Source organism: Streptopelia decaocto, assembly GCF_964273445.1.
Source record: "Streptopelia decaocto genome assembly, chromosome: 1".
Lineage (NCBI taxonomy): Eukaryota > Metazoa > Chordata > Aves > Columbiformes > Columbidae > Streptopelia > Streptopelia decaocto.
The window spans coordinates 54,072,206-54,098,306 of NC_138663.1; the positions used below are offsets into that span (position 1 = coordinate 54,072,206).

General features: G+C 45.3%; 1 protein-coding gene across 2 annotated transcripts; it reads left to right on the forward strand.

The window, feature by feature from the left end:
* Positions 1-15,841: 15,841 nt before the first annotated feature.
* Positions 15,842-25,355, forward strand: CSRP2 (cysteine and glycine rich protein 2). 2 transcript variants are annotated; one of them, XM_082060965.1, is made up of 6 exons: positions 15,842-15,959; positions 20,105-20,226; positions 22,191-22,359; positions 23,395-23,527; positions 23,941-24,034; positions 25,040-25,355. In XM_082060965.1, exons 2-6 carry the CDS (start codon positions 20,115-20,117, stop codon positions 25,114-25,116), a joined length of 585 nt encoding a protein of 194 aa, XP_081917091.1. In that variant the 5' UTR covers positions 15,842-15,959; positions 20,105-20,114; the 3' UTR covers positions 25,117-25,355. The 2 variants fall into 2 exon arrangements, with proteins under 2 accessions (XP_081917091.1, XP_081917090.1); XM_082060964.1 differs by having other exon boundaries at positions 15,922-15,990.
* Positions 25,356-26,101: the final 746 nt, after the last annotated feature.

The window sequence follows — 26,101 nt, forward strand, 5'->3', positions numbered from 1 at the left end:
TTCAGCTGAGTTGTCAGGAGACCCAGATGTCCAAGCCTCAAGCAGCCATTGTTGAAGGACTACACAGTACATCTCTACATTTTAAGCAACACAGCAATCATCTGGTATTTAGGCACCTAAATAATACAGACTGACTGGGCACATGCTTGATAAAAATCTACCTTTTTCTGAAACGTGATTTTGTCCACAGCAGAAATATGGAGCTCTCTCTCATCCCTCTAAAAATCATTTAAACTTCCATTATCAGCACAGAGCACCAGCGACACCCACTTGCTGATCATCTGAGGGTGGGAGTGGGATCCAGGTGCTGCTGGAGTGATGTTTCCAAATGAATGCTGTCAAACTGCCATAAATATTTCCAGTATCAGGTCTCTGTGTTCAGACTCTTCAAAGATACACTAACGCAAGCCAGAATTGTACTCAGCGAGGCTCCCTTGGGACTTAAGGTAAATTTGTGGGTTTGTGTTTGCTGAGTTGGGCCTTTTGCAGCACAACTTGGTATTCAAGATGAATGAGGAGCTGTCTCCTGGAAAACTGGATTCCTGGAGACGTTTTCATTGATTGTTTTTTTTAAAAAGTACTTTGAGAAAATATGGAAGTGCTTCAGTTCAAAAGGCTGAGGACTGCAAGATAATTTATGAGCCTCAAACGCATAAATGTTCTAAGTCTGCCCTCTCTGCTGAACTGTCTAGAGCACATGCTTTGGCAGAAGAGCACAGAAAAGTGTCATTTCTGTGCTATACCTCCAAATGGGTGATTATGGCTTCCAGGAAGAATCACAGCCTGAAATCCCCACTCAACTTCAAGACCCGAGCTACGGTGTGGCAATACCAGTCTGTTTATCCCACCAACTCTGATGTCTGCGCAGGGACAGCAAAATCAGGTCCCAAGGTCATGGCCCTGTTCTGCAAGGGCACTAAGGGGTATTTAGGGAACCTCTCCTTAAGATTCAAGTTGATGGGATTTAAGGTATGCCTTTAAGTATGCATTTTAACAGGGAGCTTAATGCAGCCTTAACTGAAAAAAAAATATATTCTTGGAATCTCTTCAATAAAAATACTGTAAGTCTAGAGCCCAAATCCAGCAAGCTGCTCCAGACTGTGAATCAGGCTGGGGATCTCCAGCAAGTTCAGGGAGGAGAGCAGATGGAAGAGCAGGGAGGACATGTGTGCTCGTACTGCCCTGGGGATGGACACCTCTGATGAGGAATCCCTGGACTCCCTGGATAACAGCTTGGGTGCTCTTCCAGGGAGCAGTCCCCGAGTAATGAACTGAAACAGCCCTGAGCATAAGGAAGAGCAGGGTGTATAACCCCTCACCCCCACAGCTCTCCCTCCCTTCTGCACCCACAGTTGCCAGCCCCACTATTTCAGGACAGCTTGGAGCCAAGCAAGGAGGACAGTCCTCCAGGACTGCTGGCAGGAAGGAGAACTAAACCTGGGTTTCACAGACTCTTGCTGACTGCTCTAATTGCAAGGTTATCATACACAATAGCACCACAAGTTGCCTTCAGGCAAGCTGGCAATGGTATTTCTGTAAGAACAATCCTGTCTGTGTATTAAGCATGGCAATGGCTGTGGGGCAGGAACATTTTGCTTAGGATCTCATCTGGCCTCCATGCACCAAGGTGACATCTGTGCCAGAGCTGGGGCAGCTCTGGGTCTATGTAAACATGCAGGTCCAGCAACTTTAAAATCAGGAACTGAGGAAGTTTTGCAGTCAGGTATAAACGTGCTTCTCCTTTAACTGTCTGAGTCCTCTCCTGGATTTGACTCCAAGTTGTTTACCTATAGACTGCACACAATGAGGTAACACACATGGAAAAAAAATTATTCAGTTCTCCAGGTGCTATGGTATAATAGAAAAATCATATCTGACATGTAGTGAACATCAGCAACAGTAACAGCTGCTGGTCTTAGATGAAAGCAGGAGTGCTGACACTGGGATGTACAAGTACAATACTGTACATTATCTGCAAGTGTCCCCCTCCCACCCACCCAAAATTAAGCTTTCTGGGAAGATATCCAAGAAAGAGTACACCTAATACTCAGGCCTCTTGTCTCCTGTGACAAAACCCCATAGAATGGAGCAGATTTAAGAGCAACAGAAAACCTAAAGCAAAACAAAGAAAACCATTTTTAAGAGCTACACTGAGTGCCAGAAGGCTAAACAAAGACTTTATCTGCTCCCAAAATAACAAATTGGTCCAGTGCCACAAGTAGTCTAGCAGTTCTGGAAAGCCAACAATAACAGATACCTTCGGTCAAACATGACCCCTTTACAGAAATTTACCATATATGACTCATTCAGACAGACAGTAGTAAATGAAAAGTCTGTTCCTCATCTATAAATGAAATTATTTATAACACAGTGAAATTCTAGCAGTAAAGTGGTATATTGCACAATAATTTTATTTCATATTTATTTTTCCACCATTTCTCTCCTGAAGTATAGTTGAACTAGGGAGAAAAGTATCGAACTATAAAATACAACATAAATTCAAATGCAGATGTCCTGCTAAGACAAACTAAAATAACACTGAAACTTGACATCAATTATTTGAAAAGATCAGAGCAATAGATATGAGATGATGTAAACCATGTTGTCCTCCTAGTCCACGTGAAAATAATATCTTCATATATATGTATGTATAAGTGCGTGTGCATGTCTGCACATGTGTGTGCATTCTGTACTGACTTGTGAGATAATAGGGTGGAGGTAGCAAAAAGACTGCCAGTCAGAGAGGAAAATAAAGGATTAGGCAACATGGTGTGTGCTGTATTTTCCATATGGTGGGAGCAGGAGGAGCAGAGAGGCAATGAAAACATCAAAATGAATATCTGGAAGTGTTTGTATAAGTGAGCTGGTTTTGGCTGGGATAGAGTTAATTTTCTTCACAGTAGCTGGTATGGAGCTGTTTTGGATTTGTGACCAAAACAGTATTGATAATATAGAGATATTTTTGCTACTGCTGAGCAGTGCCAAGGCCTTTTCTGATTCTCACACTACCCCACCAGCAAGTAGGCTGGAGATGCACAAGAAGTTGGGAGGGGACACAGTCAGGACAGCTGACCCCAACTGACCAAAGGGATATTCCATACAGTACAATGTCATGCTCAACACATAAAGTTGAGGAAGAAGGAGACTGGTAGGATGTTTGGAACGATGGTGTTTGTCTTCCCAAGTAACCATTACATGTGAAGGAGCCCTGCTTTCCTGGAAAGAGCCTGCCCATGGGAAGTAGTGAATGAATTCCTCGTTTTGCTTTGTTTGTGTGTGCAGCTTTTGCATTACATATTAAATTGTCTTTTTCTCAGCTCATGAGTTTTCTCACTTCTACCCTTCTGATTCTCTTCCCCATCTCACTGGGAGAGAATAAGCGAGCGTCTGTGTGGTGCTTAGCTGCCAGCTGGGGTTAAACCATGACAATAAGCAAACGAGTTAGCCCTATAACACATTACTGAGGTGATTAGTATAGAAAATACCAGGAAAGGATTACATTTACACAGTTTTGAATATCATTTAGCTAGTTACACTAGCTAAAATAAGCAACTCCAAGGACCACTGATTTTCCTCATTTGAGAAGAACTTTTGTTGGTTGTACAAGTACAGAGCAACAAGAGCAGTGGCTTCATTTCAGCCAAGCTGTCAAGAGTGTCCACTCACTGAACAATGCAACCCATCGCTTCTCCGATTATAAAAGCTCATTTCAAACAACAAGGCCCTAATGGCGTGCTGAGCGTGCCCCAAACATCCACATGCAAGTGCAGGGTCTCCATCCTCTGTGGTAAAAGCCTCACTGAGCTGGCATAGAGTCTGCTTGAGCACATACAGTCCTGCTCCTGAGCTAATAGCAAAGTGAAGGAAACGTGGGTGAACAGGCTATAAAAGTGTCTGACCAAGTGGCCCACTTATTGCCCAGCTGCGAATTGCTGGGCTGGAAGCAAGGAGAGAAACTGGTAGAAATCTCCAACACCTCCAAACCTCCAAGGTCCCCAGGTGTCCTACAGTTATGGGATTTGGTGTCCAATCTGCACAACAGAAAACTCATTTTGTGTCTAACTGGCCTTCCTGACATCTCTCCAAATGAGAGCTGTACTCATGAAGCACAACAGCACCTTGAGAACATTTTCCTGAAATACCAAACAGTTAAGAGCAACACAAGTGCAGTGAGAGAGGAGGGAATTCGTACGAGAGGTTTTCTGCTGTGTGCACTGAATTCAGCAAGTCCTCCCTGAATGCAAAACAGTCACAGGCTGATGGAAACTACCAGTGTTCATTATCCTGAATACATAATCATCAGCAAGAATCTCATCCAATGGTTAAATCTTCATCTCTCAGCTAATTTCCCTATAGGTTTTGGCATCAGGCTCAAATACACCACAGGCAATGGAATCACCCCATCCTCTTCTCTGATTTTTCAGTATATATTTTTCAGAGAAGACCATAGAAAGCACCATCAAATAGTAAAAATTGTATTAAGATGCAAAGAGTTTTATTTTACCTCATGTCTTTTGCAATTTAAAAAAAACCAAATTCTTCCATTTTGCATAAAATGACAGCTTTTTAAAAGAGCTAATTACTTCTGATTTCTGTTAACCTTTTTTTCTGGGAACATAATGCTGAATTAAAAACAGTATCTCGTTGCATGACAACAACTACATGTAGATAAATGAGAATAAATTTTAGTTGTGAATTTCAGGCCCATGTAATTATTCTTAGGACATTAAAAGCTGATTTTAGAAGAATGTGTACAATGGAAGGGGCCTTGAAAGCCCTAATTCCTATCAAATAGCCACAAGCTGGAAACAAAACTCTTATTTCTGTTGTAAAGCAAACACAAAGGTCAGATTTTGGAATGCAAATTTAATATGAAGGCATTTTAATACTGCAATACTTCCTGAAATTTGTCAGTGCTTGGTTTGTTTTTGCTCCATTGCTGTTTCTGTGGGGTTTGGCCTGAGTCACGCTGAGAATTTGATGCTGGAAATACTTATGTTGCAGCTTACTGCAGGAACAAGGCTGAAACCATGTATGGTGAAGGAGAGACAGACAGAAAGCTGCTTGCTAAATGACCAGCACCATACCAGTAACACCCAGCATTTCATCTTCAGACTAGTACAGAACCATAGAATCATATTGTTTGGAAGAGACCCTCAAGGTCATTGAGTCCAACCATTAGCCTAATGCTGCCACTAACCCATGTCCCAAACCATCACATCTATGTGTCTTTTAAACACCTCCCGGAATGGCGATTCCACCACTTCCCTGGGCAGCCTGTTCCAATGCCTGACAACCCTTTCCATTAAGAAATTTTTCTTAATATCCAATCTAACCCTCCCCTGGCGCAACTTGGGGGGGTTTCCTCTCATCCTATCACTTGCTACTTGTGAGAAGAGACCAACACCCTCCATGCTACAACCTCCTTTCAGGTAGTTGTAGACAGCCATCAGGTCTCCCCTCAGCCTCCTTTTCTCCAGGCTAAACAGCCCCAGTTCCCTCAGCTGCTCCTCATCAGACTTGTGCTCCAGACCCCTCACCAGCTTTATTGTCCTTCTCTGAACTCTCTCCAGCACCTCAATGTCTTTCCTGCAATGGAGGGCTCAAAACTGAACATAGGACTCAAGGTGGGGCCTCACCAGTGCTGAGAACAGGGGGACAATTATGTTGACCTTTAATTACTGACCTTTAATTTCCCTCAGCTGCTCCTCATCAGACTTGTGCTCCAGACCCCTCACCAGCTTCATTGCCCTTCTCTGAACTCTCTCCAGCACCTCAATGTCTTTCCTGTAGTGGAGGGCTCAAAACTGAACACAGGACTCAAGGTAAGGCCTCACCAGTGCTGAATACAGGGGGACAATTATGTTGACCTTTAGTTACTGAGAGGATTATAGTTGCAATCAGCTGTGATGGTGATAAGGCACCAAGCAGTTAAAAGTCATTGCCCCCACTCAACTGTTCCAGCATTTACTGCTGTCATCCTCACTTTCCAGGTAGGGGGAGAAGGCCAAGGAAAAGGATAAAAAGCCCGTCCAGACCTTACTGAAATCCATTGTCTCTTTTAGCTGTCATTAGTGGGCTCCTGATTTAGCCTTAGCGTTGTCTAGACTAGGGTCTCACCTGCTCTTAGGAGGGTTTTGCAGCCCAGCAACACCATCAGAGCTCCACCAGCACGAGGGCCGGTGGCCACAGCTGCTCCAGCACAAGGTACGCCAGCCCCGGGGAGAAAGGACAAAGGATCTTTCTATTGTTCCTCCCACACCAAGCCACATCACCCAAGCTGTTACATGCACACAAAGGACAGTGTTAAACTGAAGGGTGCGACTTGCTAATTGATGGTCTTTCAACCAAGAGTGGAAAGTTTTAGGTGACTTATATTGAGCTGATGGTGTGTACTTGCATGGAGCTCAAATGTGCAGAATAAAACAAGGAGAATAAACAATAGTGTGAGTAACCATGGATCAAAAATGACTCAGACATCACTGTGGAAATGTGTATACTCAGATATACATATATCCATACAGACATACATGGCTATATTCCCTGCTGACATTAAATTCAGTCTGTGGAAAAAGAAGTACAAATTATTTTCAGTCAGAGTCAGAATAAACCTTTTGGTGGTAAGGAAAAATCATCATTAACTCCTACAATTTCAATTAACAAATTGTTTATTAAAGCTTATGAACGTCAGAAATTCAGTATTTCTGGACTGCTACAGGAAAAAAATCTTTGGGCAGAATAGCACGAGCAGTACCATGACTTGCAAATGATACAGAAAATATATTTCTGCATCTACAAGCCAGTTTGTATTTTAAAATCTTCTGAATTTTTAATTATTTTTTTTTCAACCTGATACTAAAACCTCTCTCATGCTGACAATCATCTCTTTCCTTTGTTTAGCTCTCATGTCTCAAACAGCATGTTGGTTATTCATCCTCATCCAGAGACCTTTTCCTCTGGGACCTTTCCCATTATCTTCCTACTTATCTCTGTTCCAGTTTCCCTTATTGTTTTTTCCCCATTTACACTTTTATACATTTACTATTTTTGCTCTTTTTGCTTCCTTTTCTCACTCCAGGCTTCACACTTTCTCTTCTGCCTGTTATGTCTCCCCATTTATGCCTACAAAACAACCTCAATAACCTTTTATTTTTAAATCCTTGTTTAATCCCTGCCTTCTAGACAATAAATCTCAAACACCTCCCCTTCAACCTTTATTGAGATGTCTTCCCATTTTAGCTTTTTGCTTAAGCAGGCTGTCTTTCTGACCTCCATACACGCTATCTCTTTTTATGCTGCAATGTATCTTTTAATTAATTCTACAGAAGAATCTACATCTAAGGAAGACCAGAAATGACCCTGTGGTAGATGATGGCAATTTGCTCAGTTTTAAATTTTGTGCAAATTTTGTGCTCATCTGTGCTAGAAAAGCAAACAGATATTACTGTTGCCCAACATCTAGAAAGATAAACTGACTTTGAACTCAAAGTGGAATCAATAAGAAGCACAACAGCCTCATTTCATTGCCTTGGTCAGTGAAGTGTAAAAAAGAAACTGACAGCACAACAAAGAGAAAAGAGTAATTGATTTTTAAATGTATTCCAAAGGTGATATTTGCAATCCAATTAAAGAAAATATTGTAACTTGTTTGGGCTTTTTCCTTACCATGGAATTTAATTTTTATTAAAGACAGATCTTGCTTTCTGCATGATAAAATACTTGTAGGTCTCCTTCATGTTCTTGCTTTCCTTTTTTTACACCTATATTTCTGTGCAAGAGAGATCTGTATTTCACAGGCACTGCTCTATTTTAGCGGGACGGTGTGTGCACTATCACAGAGTGCGCATTACGGGACCATGGTCGTCATAATCTGAATGCAGCCTTAAAGATAATGAATAAGCCAAGGGCTGAAAGCTGACCAGCAGCACCATACAGAAGACACCCCATAGTCTACCAGTGCTTCTGGATTTCTGCCAAGAGAGAGGGATCATTGCCAAGACTGTGTGATGTGCAATAGCTGGCCAACATGGTCTTAAGCGCAGCTTGTTTTCACTCGCTGTGTGTGGAAGGAGCTCATAAATTGTTATCCAAATAAACCACAGAAAAGTAGAGTGCCTCACAATGATTTGTTGCTGATGATGTAGTTATATGAGCAGCCAAAGCCAGCATTGCCACTAGAAATGATTTTTTGCAAAGTTAGTTTTAACTGGGAATCGTTGTGCACCCTGATGAGTGCTATGGCCAACAAGAGGGATGGAGCATGGATGGGGATGCAAGCACTGGGCCAAGGGACCAGGGCAGCACCAGTGCGAGTGCTGGCTGATGGATATCTCTGCTGATGGTGCAAGGTAACACCCCAGGTGAGCAGTTTCTGCTGGGCAACTCACATTGGATGCTCACTGTGCACTACGATGGCCTTTATGTTAATACAACCACAGAGGCATCTCCAAGCGCTCAGTCTCGACATCCTCTTCTTGCTGAAACACCTGTGTATAATCAGCATTTCCATAGTACAGCTATTGCCTGTTTTTACTGGTTCAAACAATTATTCAGTGATAAAGGTAATTAAAATACTCCAACCAGTGATGATAACTGTATTAATTAATAATCAGCATAAGCTGATTTAACTTATGAGGTATTCTCCCCTTCTCAGTTGGCACTGAGGTGAGCAGTTCAGCTTCAGTTCTTCCTAAAACACATGGGAAAATGTAGACATGAGGTGTTACTGTTGTATCACATACTCACCATGAATCCTGCATGTCAAGGATTTGTCAGAGACAGGAACAAGTCCACCCAGAGCTAATGGACATGTCTCCCCTCGCTGTTGTGGGCAGAGCCTGCTGCAGACACTTAGTTACATTCAGCTGCAAAGTAGGAGTCTGTTTTTTGTTCAGATGAGAACAGGAACAATCTGCAATCCCACCAAGACTCTCTGCAGACAGGCAGGGTAATTGAAATACTGCTGGCTGCGAGGAGACATGCTAGAAGCTACAGCCCAACCACACTCAGTAGCTTATTCCCCTTGTGGCTGGGCAGGTTTCCTGCCACAACTTCCACTCCCTCTCCCTAGATCTGACATTCCAAGCCTGGTAAAGATGAGGAAACATTGCATCTTAGCATGTCATGCTACCAGGGGAAGGGCCACCAAAGACACATTTTGTAGCAGCTCAGCATCCACAGAGGTTCCGTGGTTTCCAGCAGGCATCAACACGTTGCTGGGTTTACTGCTGACCACCCTCGAGCTGTTTCAGTGGAGTCTGAGATGCTTTTCCTTTGATGTGAGGATGCAGGAAACTCCACGAGGGGAACGCAATGCAACTTGGAAACCATCCACCCTCTTCTTTCTCACAGCAGCCAGCAGGGAGCCCTGGCCCAGGGCTGCCCGTGGCTCTGATGAAGTTTGCTCACAGGTGATGTAACGGAGCCTAAAGCGAAGTTCCTTGGCAGGCAGGGAACGGCATTGAAAAGCATCCTGCCCTGGCACGGCTCCCCTTTGGGCTTCCTCTTCTTACCAGGACAAGAAGCTACATGCAGCAGTGCCAGGGTGGTGAAGAAGGGTTTAAGGTCCCAGCCATTACTGGGAAAAGGGCCAATGGAAAAAAAAAATAAAAATAAATAAATAAAAAATCACATGGGCTCTTTTTTTCAGCCCAACCACTGTTTTTTCACATTATGGATTTAGCGAGGCTGCCATCTGCTATTTGGGTAACATCTTCCCAGCAACTTCCTCAGCAGCCTGATGGAGCTGGGAAGCTTTCTGAAAACAGTGGAGTCAGACCATTTCACCTTGCTATCCGCTCTGTGCCTGCTACCTAATATTAAACACATTTCCCTGCCCTCCTCAAAAGTCAGTAATGGTATTATTGGAACAAGCTGTGTGTGTCCTCAAATTTTGTCCTGCGCTAATGAGATTCTGTCAGTCAATGACAGAGCTTATACATTGCTGAGATTACCAAAGCTCTTGTCTGCAGGTTTTTCCACGGCATGGCGTGAGGGATAATCTGGCCTTGTGAGTGTACAGTGGATAAATTGAGCTTTATAAAAGATATCAATACTTTCAACCTAAATTATGCCTTTTGCCAGGGAGGTGACATCATTACCAGTGCAGGTATTAGTATTCTGCTGAGCTGGCATCTGAAATAGAGCTCATGTTTTGCTAGGCTTTTCAGAAACCTCTGTTCAAAACCTCAGAACCTGAATATAGTAACTTCAATGTTTTGCTGAGTTTTTACAACACCATCACCTGAACATCAGTACCAGCAGTCAACATTGTGCTTTACCTCACTAAATGTATTTGGGATTAGATGCAAACCATGTGTTTCTTTCATCATTATGGGGTTTAGATAAACCTCACATCAGGCTGAAGTGTTGTGTGCAAGACCTTGTGAATGAATGGGAGCTTTCTGCAGGAGTCCAGATCCATCTCCCTGGGGCACCAGGAACATATTGGGTCCAGAAAGCTTTGCTGAGCTGGACAGGTATCTGAGAGCCTCTGAGTTGAAACCCACTGCTCAGTCTCCTTAAAATCCCTCTGGCACCCATATTTCTAACAGTGGGAAGTTCCACAGTTGCCTCCATTTCTGCTTGGAACCCTTAAAGCAAAGCCCACAGGGAAATGGGACTTGGAAGACAAACATTTCTCTGCCCCTTGGCCCTGCTGAGGCACATTTGTGACACATCAGGCGTGAGAGGACTTGTATGACTCCATCTCCTGAATAACTTGTTATTTGCAGCATCATGGAAACCACATGGAAACCACATTGAAATCCTTGAGCTGTAGCAGGGGTTTGAGCCACCATCTCCCATGCAGTGGAAGATGGCCCTAGCTGTCGGGAGGTTGTCAGATAGGGTGAATGGTTCCCTCAGCCTCTCCCCATAGTGCTATTATCCTGAGAGAAATAACCTGGATTCACAATAAGGGGAGGGACTGAAAAATTGGCATCACAGCAGGTGTGTGCTCAGCGTCCAGCACCCGCCCTCCTCTGTGCCCAGCAAGGGTGGGAAAGTGGCTCTGTCCCTGTTCCTGAGTGGGACCTTTCCAGCTCTAACCTCTGGAAAAGGGGAGCACAAGTCTGATGAGGAGTGGTTGAGAGAACTGGCGCTGTTTAGCCTGGAGAAAAGGAGGCTGAAGGGAGACCTTATCACTGTCTACAACTACCTGAAAGGAGGTTGTAGCATGGAGGGTGTTGGTCTCTTCTCCCAAGTAACAAATGATAGGACAAGAGCAAACTGACTCAAGTTGTGCCAGGGAAGGTTCAGATTGGATATTAGGAAAAATTTCTTCACGGAAATCACTGTCAGTCATTCAAACAGGCTGCCCAGGGAAGTGGTGGAGTCACCATCCCTGGAGGTGTTTAAAAGATGCATAGATGAGGTTCTTGAGGACTTGGTTTAGTGACAATGTTAGGTTAACAGTTGGACTTAATGTTCTTGCAGGTCTCTTCCAACCAAAATTGTTCTATGTTTCTATGAACTACATCAGCAGCAAGGAGCAATTGCTTAGCATCCCAAATAGCAAGCAGTGCCCACCTCCCCCATTTGCCCAGACCCCGAGCGCTGGGTCACAGCCATCCCCAGGGATGAAGGATGAAGCTTAGCAAAGCATGGTGCTCTCCTGGCATCTCTGCACAAGCATGCTGCCCTGCTCAGAAATAATCTAGGTGATTTACTAACCTAAGCAATGATATATACAGGTGATGCTCAACCTCCCTTTGCAACCCTTTTTGTGGATAATATTAAATGCTTTACTGCTTAAAGGGGGATCAAGAATTTCTCAGTGTGGGAAACACCTGTGATGCTGCAAAAGCCCAATACCTTTGAGGACCTGTGCTGAAGCACACACATGTCTCTTGGCCATGACAGAAGAAAGCAAATCCTTTCAATCAAAAGTTCAAATCTTCTTAATTTCTTAGTTTTAAAATCTTGACAACAGAGAACTCTTTGGTATCAGTCCCTGTATCTTAGGAATCAAGTATGATGAGGTATAGTATTTAAAAATGTTCTATAAAAAGGAGATCTGGATAGATTTCAAATAGAGTCACAAATCTGACTATTGATTTCTATGTTGAGAAGCATCACTGATACAAAGACATAGGTTAACAAAGATGAAAATACAGGTTTCATAAAATTATGCCAGCTTAGACCATGTTGCTTATTGGACACCCAAATAGTTATTTCTTATAATCAATAGGCAAACTAGGGTTTTGTAATTCAATTTATCCTAGAATTAAGATTTCCTAGAATTAAAATAATTTATAAATATGACCAATGATATACAAATCAATGAGCTCAGAAAGCACAGTACTCTCATACTGAATGTCTCAGAGATCTGTATTTCAAATTTAAAGAGCTGATTCAAGAACAATCACAGCTCTTGTAAACTCTAGAATTATCTGCCCTATTTTTTAATTTGTGCAAATTTCACTGAGTTTTCATTGTTGTATTTATGGTAAAATAAAAGTATTAATGCATTACTGGGATGCATGAATACTTAGATAAGGAAATTAGCTAAACACAATGCTCCTCCAGCACAGGGCAAATCTGAATAACTCTAGGCATGAATTAATTTCAAGCTCACTTGAAAATTCCTTTTACTAGGGGAAATTTTGGGGATGGCCAGTGAGAAAATAGCCAAGGTAGCACAGGAACCACTGTGAGGTGGCCGATTTTGAAAGCTGGTAAATGATATGCTCTAATGCTATCTTTAAAACGATATTTCATAATAGGAAAAAAATAGCTAAATTATGCTCTTTCAAGAACATAATTAAGGGAGCTCTATCAGTAGTAGCATTTGGATAAAACTAGGTCTGGCAAAAATGATGTCAGAATATGACTAAACCCCCCGCAAAGTAAAATCTGGAGTATCTAGAATAAACCTTCACCAAATAATAGGAAGGATTACCAGCAGAGCAAGCAGATTGACTCAGCCGTAAGCAGGCATGTGGGACCATGCTTACAAGATCAAACAAGGATAAGATAATCTCAGGTGAGTGGAAGCTATTTAGTGGATGCAAAAGGCTTGAAAACACTGATGTGTGACAAGTCTTCTGAGAAGTAACTAGGTCAGACAAGCCAACAATTTACTCAGCTCCCTGAAACACAGAAAATAACTTTTACATAAAATTGTGGCATAGCTAAAACCTTGCGAATTTTGTTCTGAGGTGATAAACATGCTTTGGGTCATTTTTACAAGTGAAAGGAGAACCGGTTTTGTGTACAGCCTGTGGGCTTTCCCATGGCCAAGGAAGCAGAAAAAAAACAGAGGCACAACTCCCCCCTTACAGAGTTGCCGAATCAGCAGGGTAAACAAGCAGGAGCTGTGAATACACTTGAATGCTGTTTCTCAGAAATAAACTGTCCTAATTATTATTTAAAAAATAAAACGGCATAAGCCAGACAAAAAGCTGGCAAGCTGCAGGAGCCCCACAGTCTGCAGGGACCTGGTGTGGTGGGACAGGAGGTCCCCCCTCCCAGGCCAGTGAGAAGAGGCAACATCTGAGATTTTGCGCAAACTGGAAAGAGGAATTTATGGCAGGCATTAGGCAGGAACACAGGAAAGGATGGGTCAGTGACCAGAGGATGAGGAGGAGAGTGAAGGGGACAGTGGGGCTGTCCAGGCAGTGGGAGGGATGCTTAGGGTAACAGGGTGAAGGAGGGCAGGAGAGCGGGGAGGAATGTGGCAGGGTTGGATGTAGGCTTTATCTTCAAAAAATTCTGAACTATGCCCTCAGGAAAGACAGAGACAGAGAAGAGATCTGCTGAGAAGGTAGAATAAGTATGTTTTTATATGCTTATATATAAAATAAGTATGTATTCGTAGATAGTAAATATACCTAGTTTTATAAAATGTATTGATAGAAATAATCCTTAGCAACAGAAATAAAGTACGTGGTGAAAAGTTTTTTGTTGGCTTTTGTTTTCCATCATTACAAGGTTTTGCTCCTGACTGTCATAGTAATGTGTTCCTTAATATTGTTCCTATAGTAACGGACTTATCAATATACTTATGTCTGTCCCTTATAGTTACTCTGCTTCTGACAGACTGATTAAATATTAGACATGTGAAAATGAATAACTGGATGTCAGGCTCTCTTCTAGTTCACTTAGCAGTGCCTCACTGCTGAAGAGAGTTTTATTTTGCACCAGCGTGGCCCCTTATTCACAGTGAGAATTTCCTTTATTCGCATACAGTCAGACCTCACTGCAAAGATACTCTCTTCCTTTTGGGATCTCTGCTGTTTATTTTTTATAGTCTGTAGGAAATGTTATCAAAAGGGAAAATCTAATAGCTTTGGAGGCTACCTGAGGAGACACGGTAAATAAATTAGCATCATCACAGGTAGTTCCAGCAGGGCTGGGAGCGGGACAGGTTGGACAAGAGAGCACAGGCATTTAACACAATAAATGGAGTCAGCCTGCTGTGACTCATACGCTTCTTATTTGTTTGCCTTGAAGAGATCCTCTCCCTTCATGTAAGCTCCAAGTCGTGAAACAACAGTTGCTAATACTTCTGCTTCTCATGGTGCTCCCTTAAAGCCTAGACTAAAATTTTTGCTATGATGTCTGAGGTCATAGTCTTGGTCTTGCTCACAGCGAACATCACTTTGTTCCACAGGAAATGATACCAACTTTGCTTATGGAGCAGGGCTCTGAGATGTGCATAAAACGCACATAATCTGGTCATTCACAATTCATTGCAAATGAAAAAAGAAAATCATAAATGGTAAGGAAAAAATCTCAGCGAGTTGTGGCTGCCAGCAGGCTGGCTGCAGCACACTGAAGTACATTTTAAGGGGAGAGGACATCTCACCTTTCTCATTCACGTGCCTGACATGGAGGTCATTTTTAATATCACAGTATGGGCAATTTGGCTCCATGTATCGGCCACTGGACAATGTGGGTTGCATGTCACTCAGCTGCCTGCGCTAATGGTCTGGCGGGACCTATTTTGCGCCTCACCTGCAAACAGCCATTTTGCCGAACAGTGTTTGTTGCTAGAGGTTTTGTAAGGAGCTGCCTCCACCCAACTTGCCAGGCTTATTTTCTGGTGTCCACAAAGAAGTAGTTCCTGTGCTGAATTGGCACTCTGCCACTCATCCAGGCAATGAGTAGCTGATTCAGCATTTGATTAATAAAGAGGAGGAGATGAACCTTCATCTCCCTCTAAACACAGGGAGCCCTGTGTATAATCGTGAACTGACACAGCCAGCGCACGATGGCCCTGAGGACTTGGGAGATGGGGCCATTTTCAAAAAGTAGCTCAAGCACTGAGCTGTTTTCTGCAGTGTGAACTGGTTGGTGTGGACAGGCCTAACTCACTGGCCTTTTTCAAAAACTATTAAGGTCCTTCCTAATTAGTCCACGCTTGGAACAGTGGTTCAGCAGGGACCTGCGGTGCCAATTCCTCCCCGGGGGTGCCTGCAGACTCCTACACGGCCGGGTACCAGGTTCCACCCCAGCTCTTTCTCGTGGCTGGAAAAACGTATTTCCAAGCCCTACACACCTTCCCCCATGCTGGTGAAACACTATCACGGTGCCTGCGTCGACATCATGCAGGCAGTGAAGAAGTTTAGAATTTAAGGAAAAATCCTAAAAATGAGTAAAAACACAGGTTGGTCTCATATCTGAGACTGTAGTTGGGATGCCTCCTCTTGTCCCCTCGGGGTGGCTGTAGCAGCGTCACCCCTCGCACTTGGACGCCTCACCGACCGTCACGGACAAGGGGGCTCGGGGCACACACGGCTCCCCCAGCCCCATTGGGGTCTGACTCCCGCGGGGACGGGCTCAGGCCCCATGGGTGAGGGTGAGAGCACCGCTGCCTGGCGGCGCCGGGGCTGCGCGGCGGGAGCGGGGCCGGCGGGGCTGGACCGGGCCCCACATGGCTCCGCCCCGGCCCTTTAAGCCGCTGCGGGGCCGCGCCGGGCTCAGACGCTCCGGGACGAGCCGAGTCGAGCCCCGCGGTGAGTGCCGGGCCGGGCAACGGGCGCGCAGGTGCGGAGCGGTGCGGGACGGGACGGGAGAGGCGCCGGCAGAGTCACCCCGCAGGCGGTCGCAGCCCCGCGGTGCGGAATGGGACGCGGTGGCCGCTGCCGCCGCCCGAAGCCGCGCCCGTGGGGCCCGTCCCGCCCCACCCGTGAGCGCGGCGGGGCTGCCGAGGGGTCCCGCGGCGGTGGCCCCGGTGGTAGGGCGGGAGAGAGGCTGCGGGTAGGGGCTGCTCCATCACCACCGCCCCCGGCCGCTGGTGCAGGGGCTGGTGCTGGACCCCTGGCCCGGAGCAAACCGACCCGGTGTCCAGGAGAGGCGAAGCTGTGGGCAAGGAGAGGTGCCGGGAGCTGTGGCTTCCAGCCTGCTGCGTTGAACAGAGCAGCAACACGCTTGGCTTCCCCAACGGGTGGCTGAAAAAGCAATCCAGGATAACTGGATTGCCTCAAATTCCTCAGCGTTTGTCTTGGGACTGGTTTAGGTTTCTTGTATTTAAACCTGCCATTCACAAGTGGGTTGGAAAGGACTTTGCAGTTGCCGCGGCTTGTCACTGGCATTCCAGTGAATGCTAGCTTAATAACGTGCTCTCCTCTTGACTGGGCATGAGCTTAGCAGAAGTCAGGATTTTCTTATTTGAGGAAAGCAGCTGCCAACAAACCTGCAATTGGAACTCAGAATTGTTGGTACTGGTAGTGAGATCATCTGGATGTTTAATGACTGCCTTTGAGCTCCCTGAAGGCCTGTCTGAACTAGACAAAAAGTCATCAGGGAGCAGATGAGGATTAAGGCAGGACTGGAAATCTGAATCTGCTACCTGTGGAGCTCTCAAAGGAGACCTGGGCAGTGTGAAGCTCCAGAGTGGTGCTAAGAGCAGCTGGTGGGCAGGAGCACAGGCTTGTACACTGTCCTACGTGCAGGGGTTCTTCAGGTCATCCCATTTCCCATTAAGTGCTTTATGGGCACCCCTGCCTCAGGGTAGCCCTTGCCATTGGGTAATTGAGGAAATATTGCCGTTCTTCCCACACACGCCATCATGGAAACATTGTGGGGAGGATAAATGGAAATATCTTCTGTTGAAGAAACCAAGGTCACCTTGAAGTACTGACTTCAATTCCTTTTTGCTTTTCGTTTAATGAATTCCCAGAGCCCTTATCAGAAGATTTGAGTCAGCTAATGGTTGCCAGACTGTCTAATACTTCGTCTCCTTTGGGAAGAAGGGGTGGAGCTGCACCCTGTATTGCCCAGTATTACATGGGAAATTTGGGGCAAAACTGGAAACCTGATCCACGTCCTCAGCTCTAGGGTGTATGGAAACTAAATAATCATTTGCTAACAAAATTATGACAATAATTTAGACTTATGTAAATGCATGAAAGAACATGAGCGTGGGGATGGTGAGAGGAAAAGACATAAGTAGTCCTTGTACCAAATACCATTTACGTTTTGGAAAGCATACCAAGTGGAAAGGAATCTCTTTTTAATTTTTTTTTTTTCCAGTCCATGCATTCCTTTTCCAAATCTTTGTGCAGTCTATATTCCCTTTAACTAAGGACACTCTTTGCCGTGATTGATGTCAGCTGCTGTGCAGTAGCACAGCCAAGCACTTGAATAAAAGAAATGGAATCTTAATTTTTAGACTCTACAGTTGTGCCAAGAATGACAAAGGCAGAGTGGGAAATGTCATAAAACTAATTTTATGAGCTCAGTCAGGGTATTAGTGCTAAACCATGGAGCGGTAATGGTGCTAATCCCATGGAAGTATTAAACAAAGGGATATCTCAGTAATTAGTGTCAGTGTGCAAATGGCACGGCTCAGCCACTCTGAGGAAGTTTCCTAAGCCTTTGCTGAGGAATGTACCTAAGATGTCCCAATTTAGGTTAATAAACTAATCTTATTTTCCCACATGCCATGAATGGCTGTCTGCTTGCCTCGGACAAAGGTCCTGTAGCAGCTACTTGGCAGCAAGTCTTACTTGGGAACTGCACAACCTTCCCTGCATTCTGAAAACTGCTGAATTAGTGGTCAGGCTGCTCGAGCGGGAGGGTTCTTTTAGCAGTACTAGCAAGATGGGTCAGTTAATTCAGGCTTAGCCAGAATTGCTGCTCTGAGATGTGATTTGTGAGTCTGTTCTACCTTGCCTGGAGAGCAGGGGCAGCAGCTGAGCACCCACAAGACCGCTCGGTTTGCACCGAGGTATCTCCCACACATCAGGGAAAGCCCCTTAGAGAAAGGGAATCTTGAAGCAAAGTGTTCTTCTCTGGCTCTCTGTGTCATGACAGTGCTTCCAGTTCCTCTCTGTTGGCCAGGGAGACAAATGGAGGCTGGTAGTCCTCAGCTTTGCCACCCATCCCTCTGAGCCAGAAGCAGATTGAAGGCAGCAGGTTGTGGGTGTTGTGTGGAGATGCTGTTGCATGTCTCTTCTCCCTGTCTGGCCAACACAGGAGAACTTCTAAAGGTAACTGAAGATGGGTTGTGATGAGGGAAGTCAGAAGCTCCCAACAAGTTCCCTTCCCTTCCCTTCCCTTCCCTTCCCTTCCCTTCCCTTCCCTTCCCTTCCCTTCCCTTCCCTTCCCTTCCCTTCCCTTCCCTTCCCTTCCCTTCCCTTCCCTTCCCTTCCCTTCCCTTCCCTTCTGACCTGTACCACAGGGCTGCTGTGGGGAGCCTACTGGGAGGGAATGATGCTGCTGGTGGGGTGGCAGAAGGTGCCCTCTGGGCTTCAAGTGGGCAAACCCATGGTTCCCACCCAGAAACCCTGTCTGCAACAAGAGTCAGTAGGGATCGGAGAGGGTGATGAGGCCTGAGAAGCCCTGCTGGCTTAGACTCACTGAATTGATAACCCTCTCTCTGCCTGCTGTTGGGCTCCGTGCTTCCGAGAGGTGGTCTGGTGGTGAGCTGGAGGGTAGCAAACCACCGTTAGCCAACAATGGTTGCAACTCAAGGGCAGTTCAGCAATGACTGGGAGATGAGCCTTCAGCAAACACTGCTCTGTTAGCTCATGGTGGTGACAGAAGGAGGAAAGTCCCAGAAAAGCCAAAGGTGGTGGGCAGTGCTCTGCTTTGGTGTTTTAACCCAGGACAGTTATGGGGAGGAGCAAGAGGACCTCCCCGTAGAGCTGCATGGGAACTGGTGGTGGTGGTGGCACGAGGGCAGGGTAGGTGGGGAGGGGGCAGCTCAGCTTGAGATGGGGCAGCTGCTGCTTCTGGCTTAATGTAGGAGACTGTTCTCAAGGCTGTAGTTTGACATGGTGGGTGATAGTGCCTGTCCCTCTCCACCAGCCTTCTGAGTGTCCATTGCAACAATGCATGGGAGGCAGTTTTGCTTTATTTTATTTTAAAGCAGCTGTGGCTCCTGGAGCAGTTGGGTTTCACTCATATACCTCTCTGGTAAAGGTGCAGTTCATGTAATAGTGGTGGAGCCTCCAAAAAATAATCCACCTCAAACTTCTCTGAAGTGCAGGTGTGATCTCAAAGGAGTTCAGAATGTCCCTACAGCCCTAATAACTGGTTGTCCGGTGAGAGCAACTTGGCTTGTATTGCATCCAAAATAATAGGCCCTGCAGTAAAACAAAATGCCATTGTTGGCACAATTGGTTTTCTTCCATCAGACAAGGGGCCCAATGTTAATGAAGCATAGAAACTGAAATTATATCCATCTGGGGGGGCATTCATTCAAGGTACAGTAAAGCCCTTGTGCATGAAACTGTAATTTGTGCATGTCCAATTTATGTAACTTTCAAAATAATGGGCAGGGACAGAAGGACACGTCTCGTGAAGACCATGTCCCTGTTTTTCTTGCTATTTAGCAACAGCAGCGGCAGCCTCTGTTCCCCTTGCCAGTCCATCTGCTTTTACAAATAGCCGTAGAGAGACGGCCTAAGCCTTTATGTCTGGTCTGTGATCTGAAGGACTGAGAAGTTGATCTGATCACAAAAACTTCTCACGTGGCGTAAGGTCACGTTTTTAAACAGTTGACAAAATCGCAGGCTTGTGCTCTGCCATACAAAGTTTGCGGACCTGGTTTAAAGGAGCCTGTAACCCCGACTTTCCTTGAGCTGGGGCAGTGGAGGACACTGTGGTTAACAAACCTCTCCTCTTCTCCGCCCGTGCCTGGCTGGGCGCACAGGGCCACCATCATGCCAAACTGGGGAGGCGGCAACAAATGCGGCGCCTGTGGCCGCACTGTCTACCATGCCGAAGAGGTGCAATGCGACGGGAGGAGCTTCCACCGCTGCTGCTTCCTCTGCAGTAAGTATTCCCCTCCCGCACCCCACCAAAACATCTCCTGGCATAGCCAGGGGGTCACAACAGCAAGGTGCTGGTCCACAGGAGGTGTCCCAGGCTCAGCTGGTACCTGTGATGCACAGGGCATGGCAGCGGCCAGAGGTGGCTTTGTCCATCACATTGGGCTTGACTTCTGCTTCACCACATGCTTCCTAAGCCTGGTGGTGCCAAAGGGAAAGCTTGTCTCCTGGAGAGGTATTATCCTACCTGTGCAGTGTGGGAGGGAGGGGATGTCCCTCCCAAAGCAGAGCACATCATGCTTCTCCATTCGCTTCTCCATTCCCCCGTACCCGATCCTTCTCCTCAGAAGTCTAAGGGATCTTTAGGATAGAAACCTGGCTTAAAGTGTTGCTCAAGCAGAGGAGAAAGCCCAGTGGCAAAGCGTCGTTTGCACTGGTCTGAGCTCAGCTGGACTTCTCACAGTGATCCCAGGGCTGGTAGGAGCTGAAGGAAGAGTTATCAAACCCCTGCCCTGAAGCTGCACACAGAGCGGGACACCAGTGGGCCTGAGCACAGCTGAGTTGTCGATGCTTTAGCACAGCCAAAAGCCTGGACTTTCTTGGCACAGGGGCCCGTGGTTTCTTTCAGATGAACGGAGTCCAAAGCGTTATTTTTGAGTCCAACCAATAAGCCCAGCGAGGCATTGAAAATCGCTTTCTCTGCTGAAAAGACCTCTGGTTCGATGAAGGGAACAAAGGGTCGCTGTGAATCGGAGGCTCCTACTTTGCAAACAGACAGCCTATCTGTCTGAATCAGAGAATTTTGCCTCATTACAAACATGAGGTACTGCTTTGTCCTGCTTCCTTGTGTTTAATACCTGCAGGCAAAGCGAGGGTTTAGCCTCAGTTTAGCCACAATTACAACTGGCCCTTTCAAACCACTTTGCTGTTAGTCTGCAGCGTCACATCAGCGCACCGTGAGCCTCGGCACACCTACGCTCCTTTCCCTCAGCTCTACAGCAGTTACAAGAAAAGATTAGATGTCCCAGCTGCCTCATTTTCAGCCTTTTATGGGAGTTTCTATTAAAAGAAACCTGGAACTTACAGTCAAACAATGGCTCTAGTGTGTCTGAGTATTTGCCTTTCCTTAGTGCATAGTTCTGCTGGGGTTAAAGTCTGTAGACTTAACAAACATGCATTAGCTGATTTACTTATTGGATATTTGTGTCTCATAAAAAGAACCTTAGAGTTAAGGAATGCCATAGGCAAAGGTCACCCTCTGTTTTGAAGACCTTAAACTTCTCTTTAAACAAGAAATTCATAAAGCCTTTTTTTTTTTTTTCTCCCCAAATTCTTTATCATGGGCATAATGCTGTTGCAGACGGAAAGAGCCTGCCAGCTGGGATACAAAAGAAGGTTTAAGAAGGAAATAGTTCTGCCTTCTACTGTAACCTTGAACAGAGTGCTTGAATTGTGCTGAAGGACAATGCAGGAATGCCAGAAAAGCACAGCCCCTCCGGTGACAGCTGTGAAACAGACCCAGCTCTGCTCCAAACCAGTGCCAAGGCAGGGGGAAAACCTTGAAGGTTGTTTTTTTTCCCAGCCCTGCCCAAAAGGGCAGGAGAAGGGCTCTTCTGCACCCATAGACTTTTGCTTCGTGCTATATGGCATCTGTCAAGGGAAAATGCTGTCTGGACTATCTGGGTTTCTGAGCAGGCTCATTCATCAAACCACAGCAAGTTTCCAGGCTTTAAATGTCACGGTCATGAAGAGGTGGGAGGGAATAGAACCCTTTACAGGGCTAAGCATAATTCATTAATTCAGAAGACAGCCTGCCCCCTCTTATCTTGAGCAGTCCCACAGCCTAACAGGAAGAATTGTGAGCAAGAAAACCCATAATACCACTTCTCACTTGATATTTGGCTTACTGCATGTGCTGATGGAAATGGTCTCTTAAGGCACTATAATTTATTCTTTTTTTTCCTCCAGTGGTCTGTCGGAAAAACTTGGACAGCACAACTGTAGCGATTCATGATGCTGAAGTTTACTGCAAATCGTGCTATGGAAAAAAGTATGGCCCAAAAGGTTATGGGTATGGCCAAGGGGCTGGCACGCTGAACATGGACCGGGGAGAGAGACTGGGCATCAAGCCTGAGAGGTGAGTGAACTGAGTTTGGGGGGGTGTAGGGGTGACCCTTGTCCTCCAGTACTGTTTGCAGAGGAGTCCCTCAGGCTGGATTTTGTTTAATTCATGTTGTCTGGAATAGGAATGCTGCAAAATACCCCAGTAAAACCAAACATGGGGTGATTAATCTTCAGTGCACAAAGCTTCCACTGGTGACTACACAAGTAGGCACCACGTGAGCGGAAGTTAGTGCAGGTAAAGATGCATGAACCCTACACATGAGCCATAAGGGACTGGGTTATGGAGCTGGTGGTGGCTCTGCACAAGCCCACAGAGGTGACTGAGAGTCTCGAGCTGCTCTCCTAGATAAGCTGCAAAGGCAAATGTTCAATAGGTTCTGGCACGGATGGATTTGGAAAGCTGAGGATCTGGGGCTACAAGAAGAATGAATTTTTAACTGGCAAATAAAAAAACACTTGTTTTTAATTATAGCCAAAAAGTAAAGGCCTATTAAATAATAAATGTTCCTAGTCTGATTTAAGTCTTTGCTGTAAAGCAAAGCATGTGAAAAGAAGCTGAAGTTTGCCTCACAACTTGCTTCATGCAAGTTCCAAAATCATTGCTGGACTTTTACATCATGTCTCCTCTTCAGCCAGGGCATAGCCAGAACTGATAAACAGTTCAAACCATTAGGTTCAGTGATCAGTTCAGGTTCCAGATTATGATCAGCAGACAGGAATTTAACAGAATTACTTGTAGCTTGCTATCTGATAAATCCATGTCCTGATACAGAATTCAGCACTTCTACAGAAGTGAAAAGGTGAAGGCTTCTCAAAAAACTAGATTTTACAGTAGCTACTCACTGTCCTTTGAAGCATGGCCTTTCTCATTTTTTTTCCCCTACCAAGTGTAATTGAATAGCCTTGCTGGTTAACTTACCTCTCCAGTTTTGAAAAAGTACTTTATTCTGTCGCTGTGTGTTGGATGCTGCTCTGTTAGTGTTGTTAGGAAGAGCAAGAAGTCATTCAGTAAGAAGAATAAAGATAATGAATGTCCCCTTTCTTTCAGCACCCCCTCTCCCCACCGACCCACAACAAACCCAAACCCTTCAAAGTTCGCTCAGAAGTTTGGCGGTGCAGAGAAATGCTCGAGGTGTGGCGATTCTGTTTATGCGGCAGAGAAAGTAATAGGAGCTGGAAAGGTAAGGAACTGCCTGTGCCCTTTTGTACCTGCTGCGTGGACTTTAAAGCGAGCCGGGGATGTTCTGTGGGTTCCAGTAGGGAACAAACTGCAGGGCAGACCTACCTTAAAATTGCATTTCTCTGCCAGCTGTCTGCCTCGCTACAGAGAGCCAAGATATGCTCTGAATTGATTAGAGCAAGCCTAAACTTTTCAAAACGCTGCCCTGAGCAGGACACTGTGTAGAATCCAGGGCTTTGGGCCACTTGCAGAAATGCAGATGCTCTCATCTGCTACTGGTGCATTGGAATTGGTTTTTATTGCACCAGTCATCTGTAAACAATACTGATACAGGTATCTCTGGGTAATACACTTTTTTACAAACTCAGGCATTCTTTGTATTTAAACTATCTTGTTTGTTTGTTTTTTCCCTAGCCATGGCACAAAAACTGCTTCCGATGTGCCAAGTGTGGAAAAAGCCTCGAATCAACAACCCTAACTGAAAAAGAAGGAGAAATCTATTGTAAAGGTGAGGAAAGAAACAAAGACCATTTGTTTGTGGTTCAAGGAAATGTGTTACAAGGACAGATGCTGAATTTATTCCTGGTATAAGAGACTTTCAGGCTTCTGTCAAGATGGAAATGCTCTGTAAGTCATAGGAATAGAGCTGAGAAATGGAATACATATTACTGAAGCTGCTCATGTAGCTTACTTCTGCATCAAGCAAAACATTGCACACTGAGTAACGCAGCAGCAGCCTGTGCCCTCCGCCTGGGTCAGAGAGCAGATCGGAGCAAGAAAACAAGCTGGTCAGCACCCTGCTGAGCCTTCTTGAGTGGTATTGTGGATATAAACCTGATCCACACAGGGGTCTGGTGGCAACATATGTCTGATCAAATATCTAGCCACAGAATCATAGAATAGTTTGGGTTGAAAGGGACCTTCAAAGCTCATCTAATCCAACTCCCTGCCATAAGCAGGGACATCTGCAACTAGATCAGGTTGCTCAGAACCCTGTCCAGCCTGGACTTGAATGTTTCCAGGGATGGGGCATCTACCACCTCTTTGGGCAACCTGTGCCACCACCCTCATCGTAAAAAAAAATTTCTTCCTCATGTCTGGCCTGAATCTCCCCTCTTTTAGTTTAAAACCATTACCCCTTGTCCTATCATAACAGACCCTGCTAAAAACTCTGTCCCCATCTTTCTTACAGGCCCCTTTAAGTACTGAAAGTCTGCAGTAAAGTCTCCCTGGAGCCTTCTGTTCTCCAGGGTGAACAACCCCAGCTCCCTCAGGCTGGAACCCATGTATGAATTACTTTCACAGAGCAGACTGGGAGCTATGACCAAACAGCTACAGCTACTGAGTTTAACCATGGCAGACACAGAACTTAACAAAAGGTTTTTAAGCATTGCTTCTGATGGGGAAGTGCAGGTGACTAAGCGGGAAGCAGCCCAGGGGTTTAGCCTAGACAGTGCTGTTCTTAATTACCGAGCCAGCAGCCTCAGCTTCTACATGTTTATGTTTCTCACAGGTTGTTACGCGAAGAACTTTGGCCCCAAGGGGTTTGGGTACGGCCAGGGAGCGGGTGCCCTTGTTCACGCCCAGTGAGGGAACACGTCTCAAAACACCTTATGGCTCTGCTGAGACCCTGCTACAAGAAAGAAGAGAGTTTCCTAAATGTTACTAACTACTGTGGAAACAGATACTAGTTACCGTAGTGCTTGGGCCATACATTCAGCAGATGATTTTTTTTTTTTAAAAAGCACTGCTTTTCTCTTGCTTTGTGTATCACACTGTAACATTTAATACCAAGTATCAATTCAATAAAGCTTTGCTTGTTGATATATCCTAAACCCAAGTGTTACATGCTTTGTCAGCAAAGATAAGTAAGGGGAGTGGTGTTGGGGTGCTCTGGGCGTGCAGGGGTGGAGATGCAATGATAGACTTGGTGCAGCCCTTCACTGAAGACCCAGCGTGACTGGAAGCCAGACATACATATTGCTGGTCACAGCCTTCAGAGGTGAATGACTGTCCTCCTGTATCACACCATGATATGCACGTGCAAGGCAACCAGCTGCTCACTGCCCAGAAGCAGCAGATCCTCATCTATTGCTCTGTGTAGTGACACAGCTCTGAAAGTGATAGATTTTAAGAAGCTCTGTGCCTAAACAGCTGGCTGTCTCTGCCATGAATGTAAACCAAACCTTTTTCACTGTAATTTTTTGTGGGATTGTACCATGCTTTGGTATTGAGATGTTATTATGGACAGGACTTAGTATGCAGGAGTACTCTACCAAGACAGCTGAAGATTCATACCATTCCTACTCAGCAGTTGACCAAGGTCTGGACTAGCACATCAAATTCAGGTTTTAAGAGCAGCTTTTGACCTTCTCTTAGTAGTGTTATAACCCTCAGTTCACTGAAGATGGTAGAAGGCTTCAACCTCTTGAGGATGGCACCTGGAAAAGGTAGCTGCATGGTAACAGAGCAGAATAAAACTCTGCCTTTAACCACCCTGGTAGATAATGTGACTTCAACTCAAGATGATAGGCAAGGAGGAATAGCAATTAAACACATCAAATTCAGTGTATAT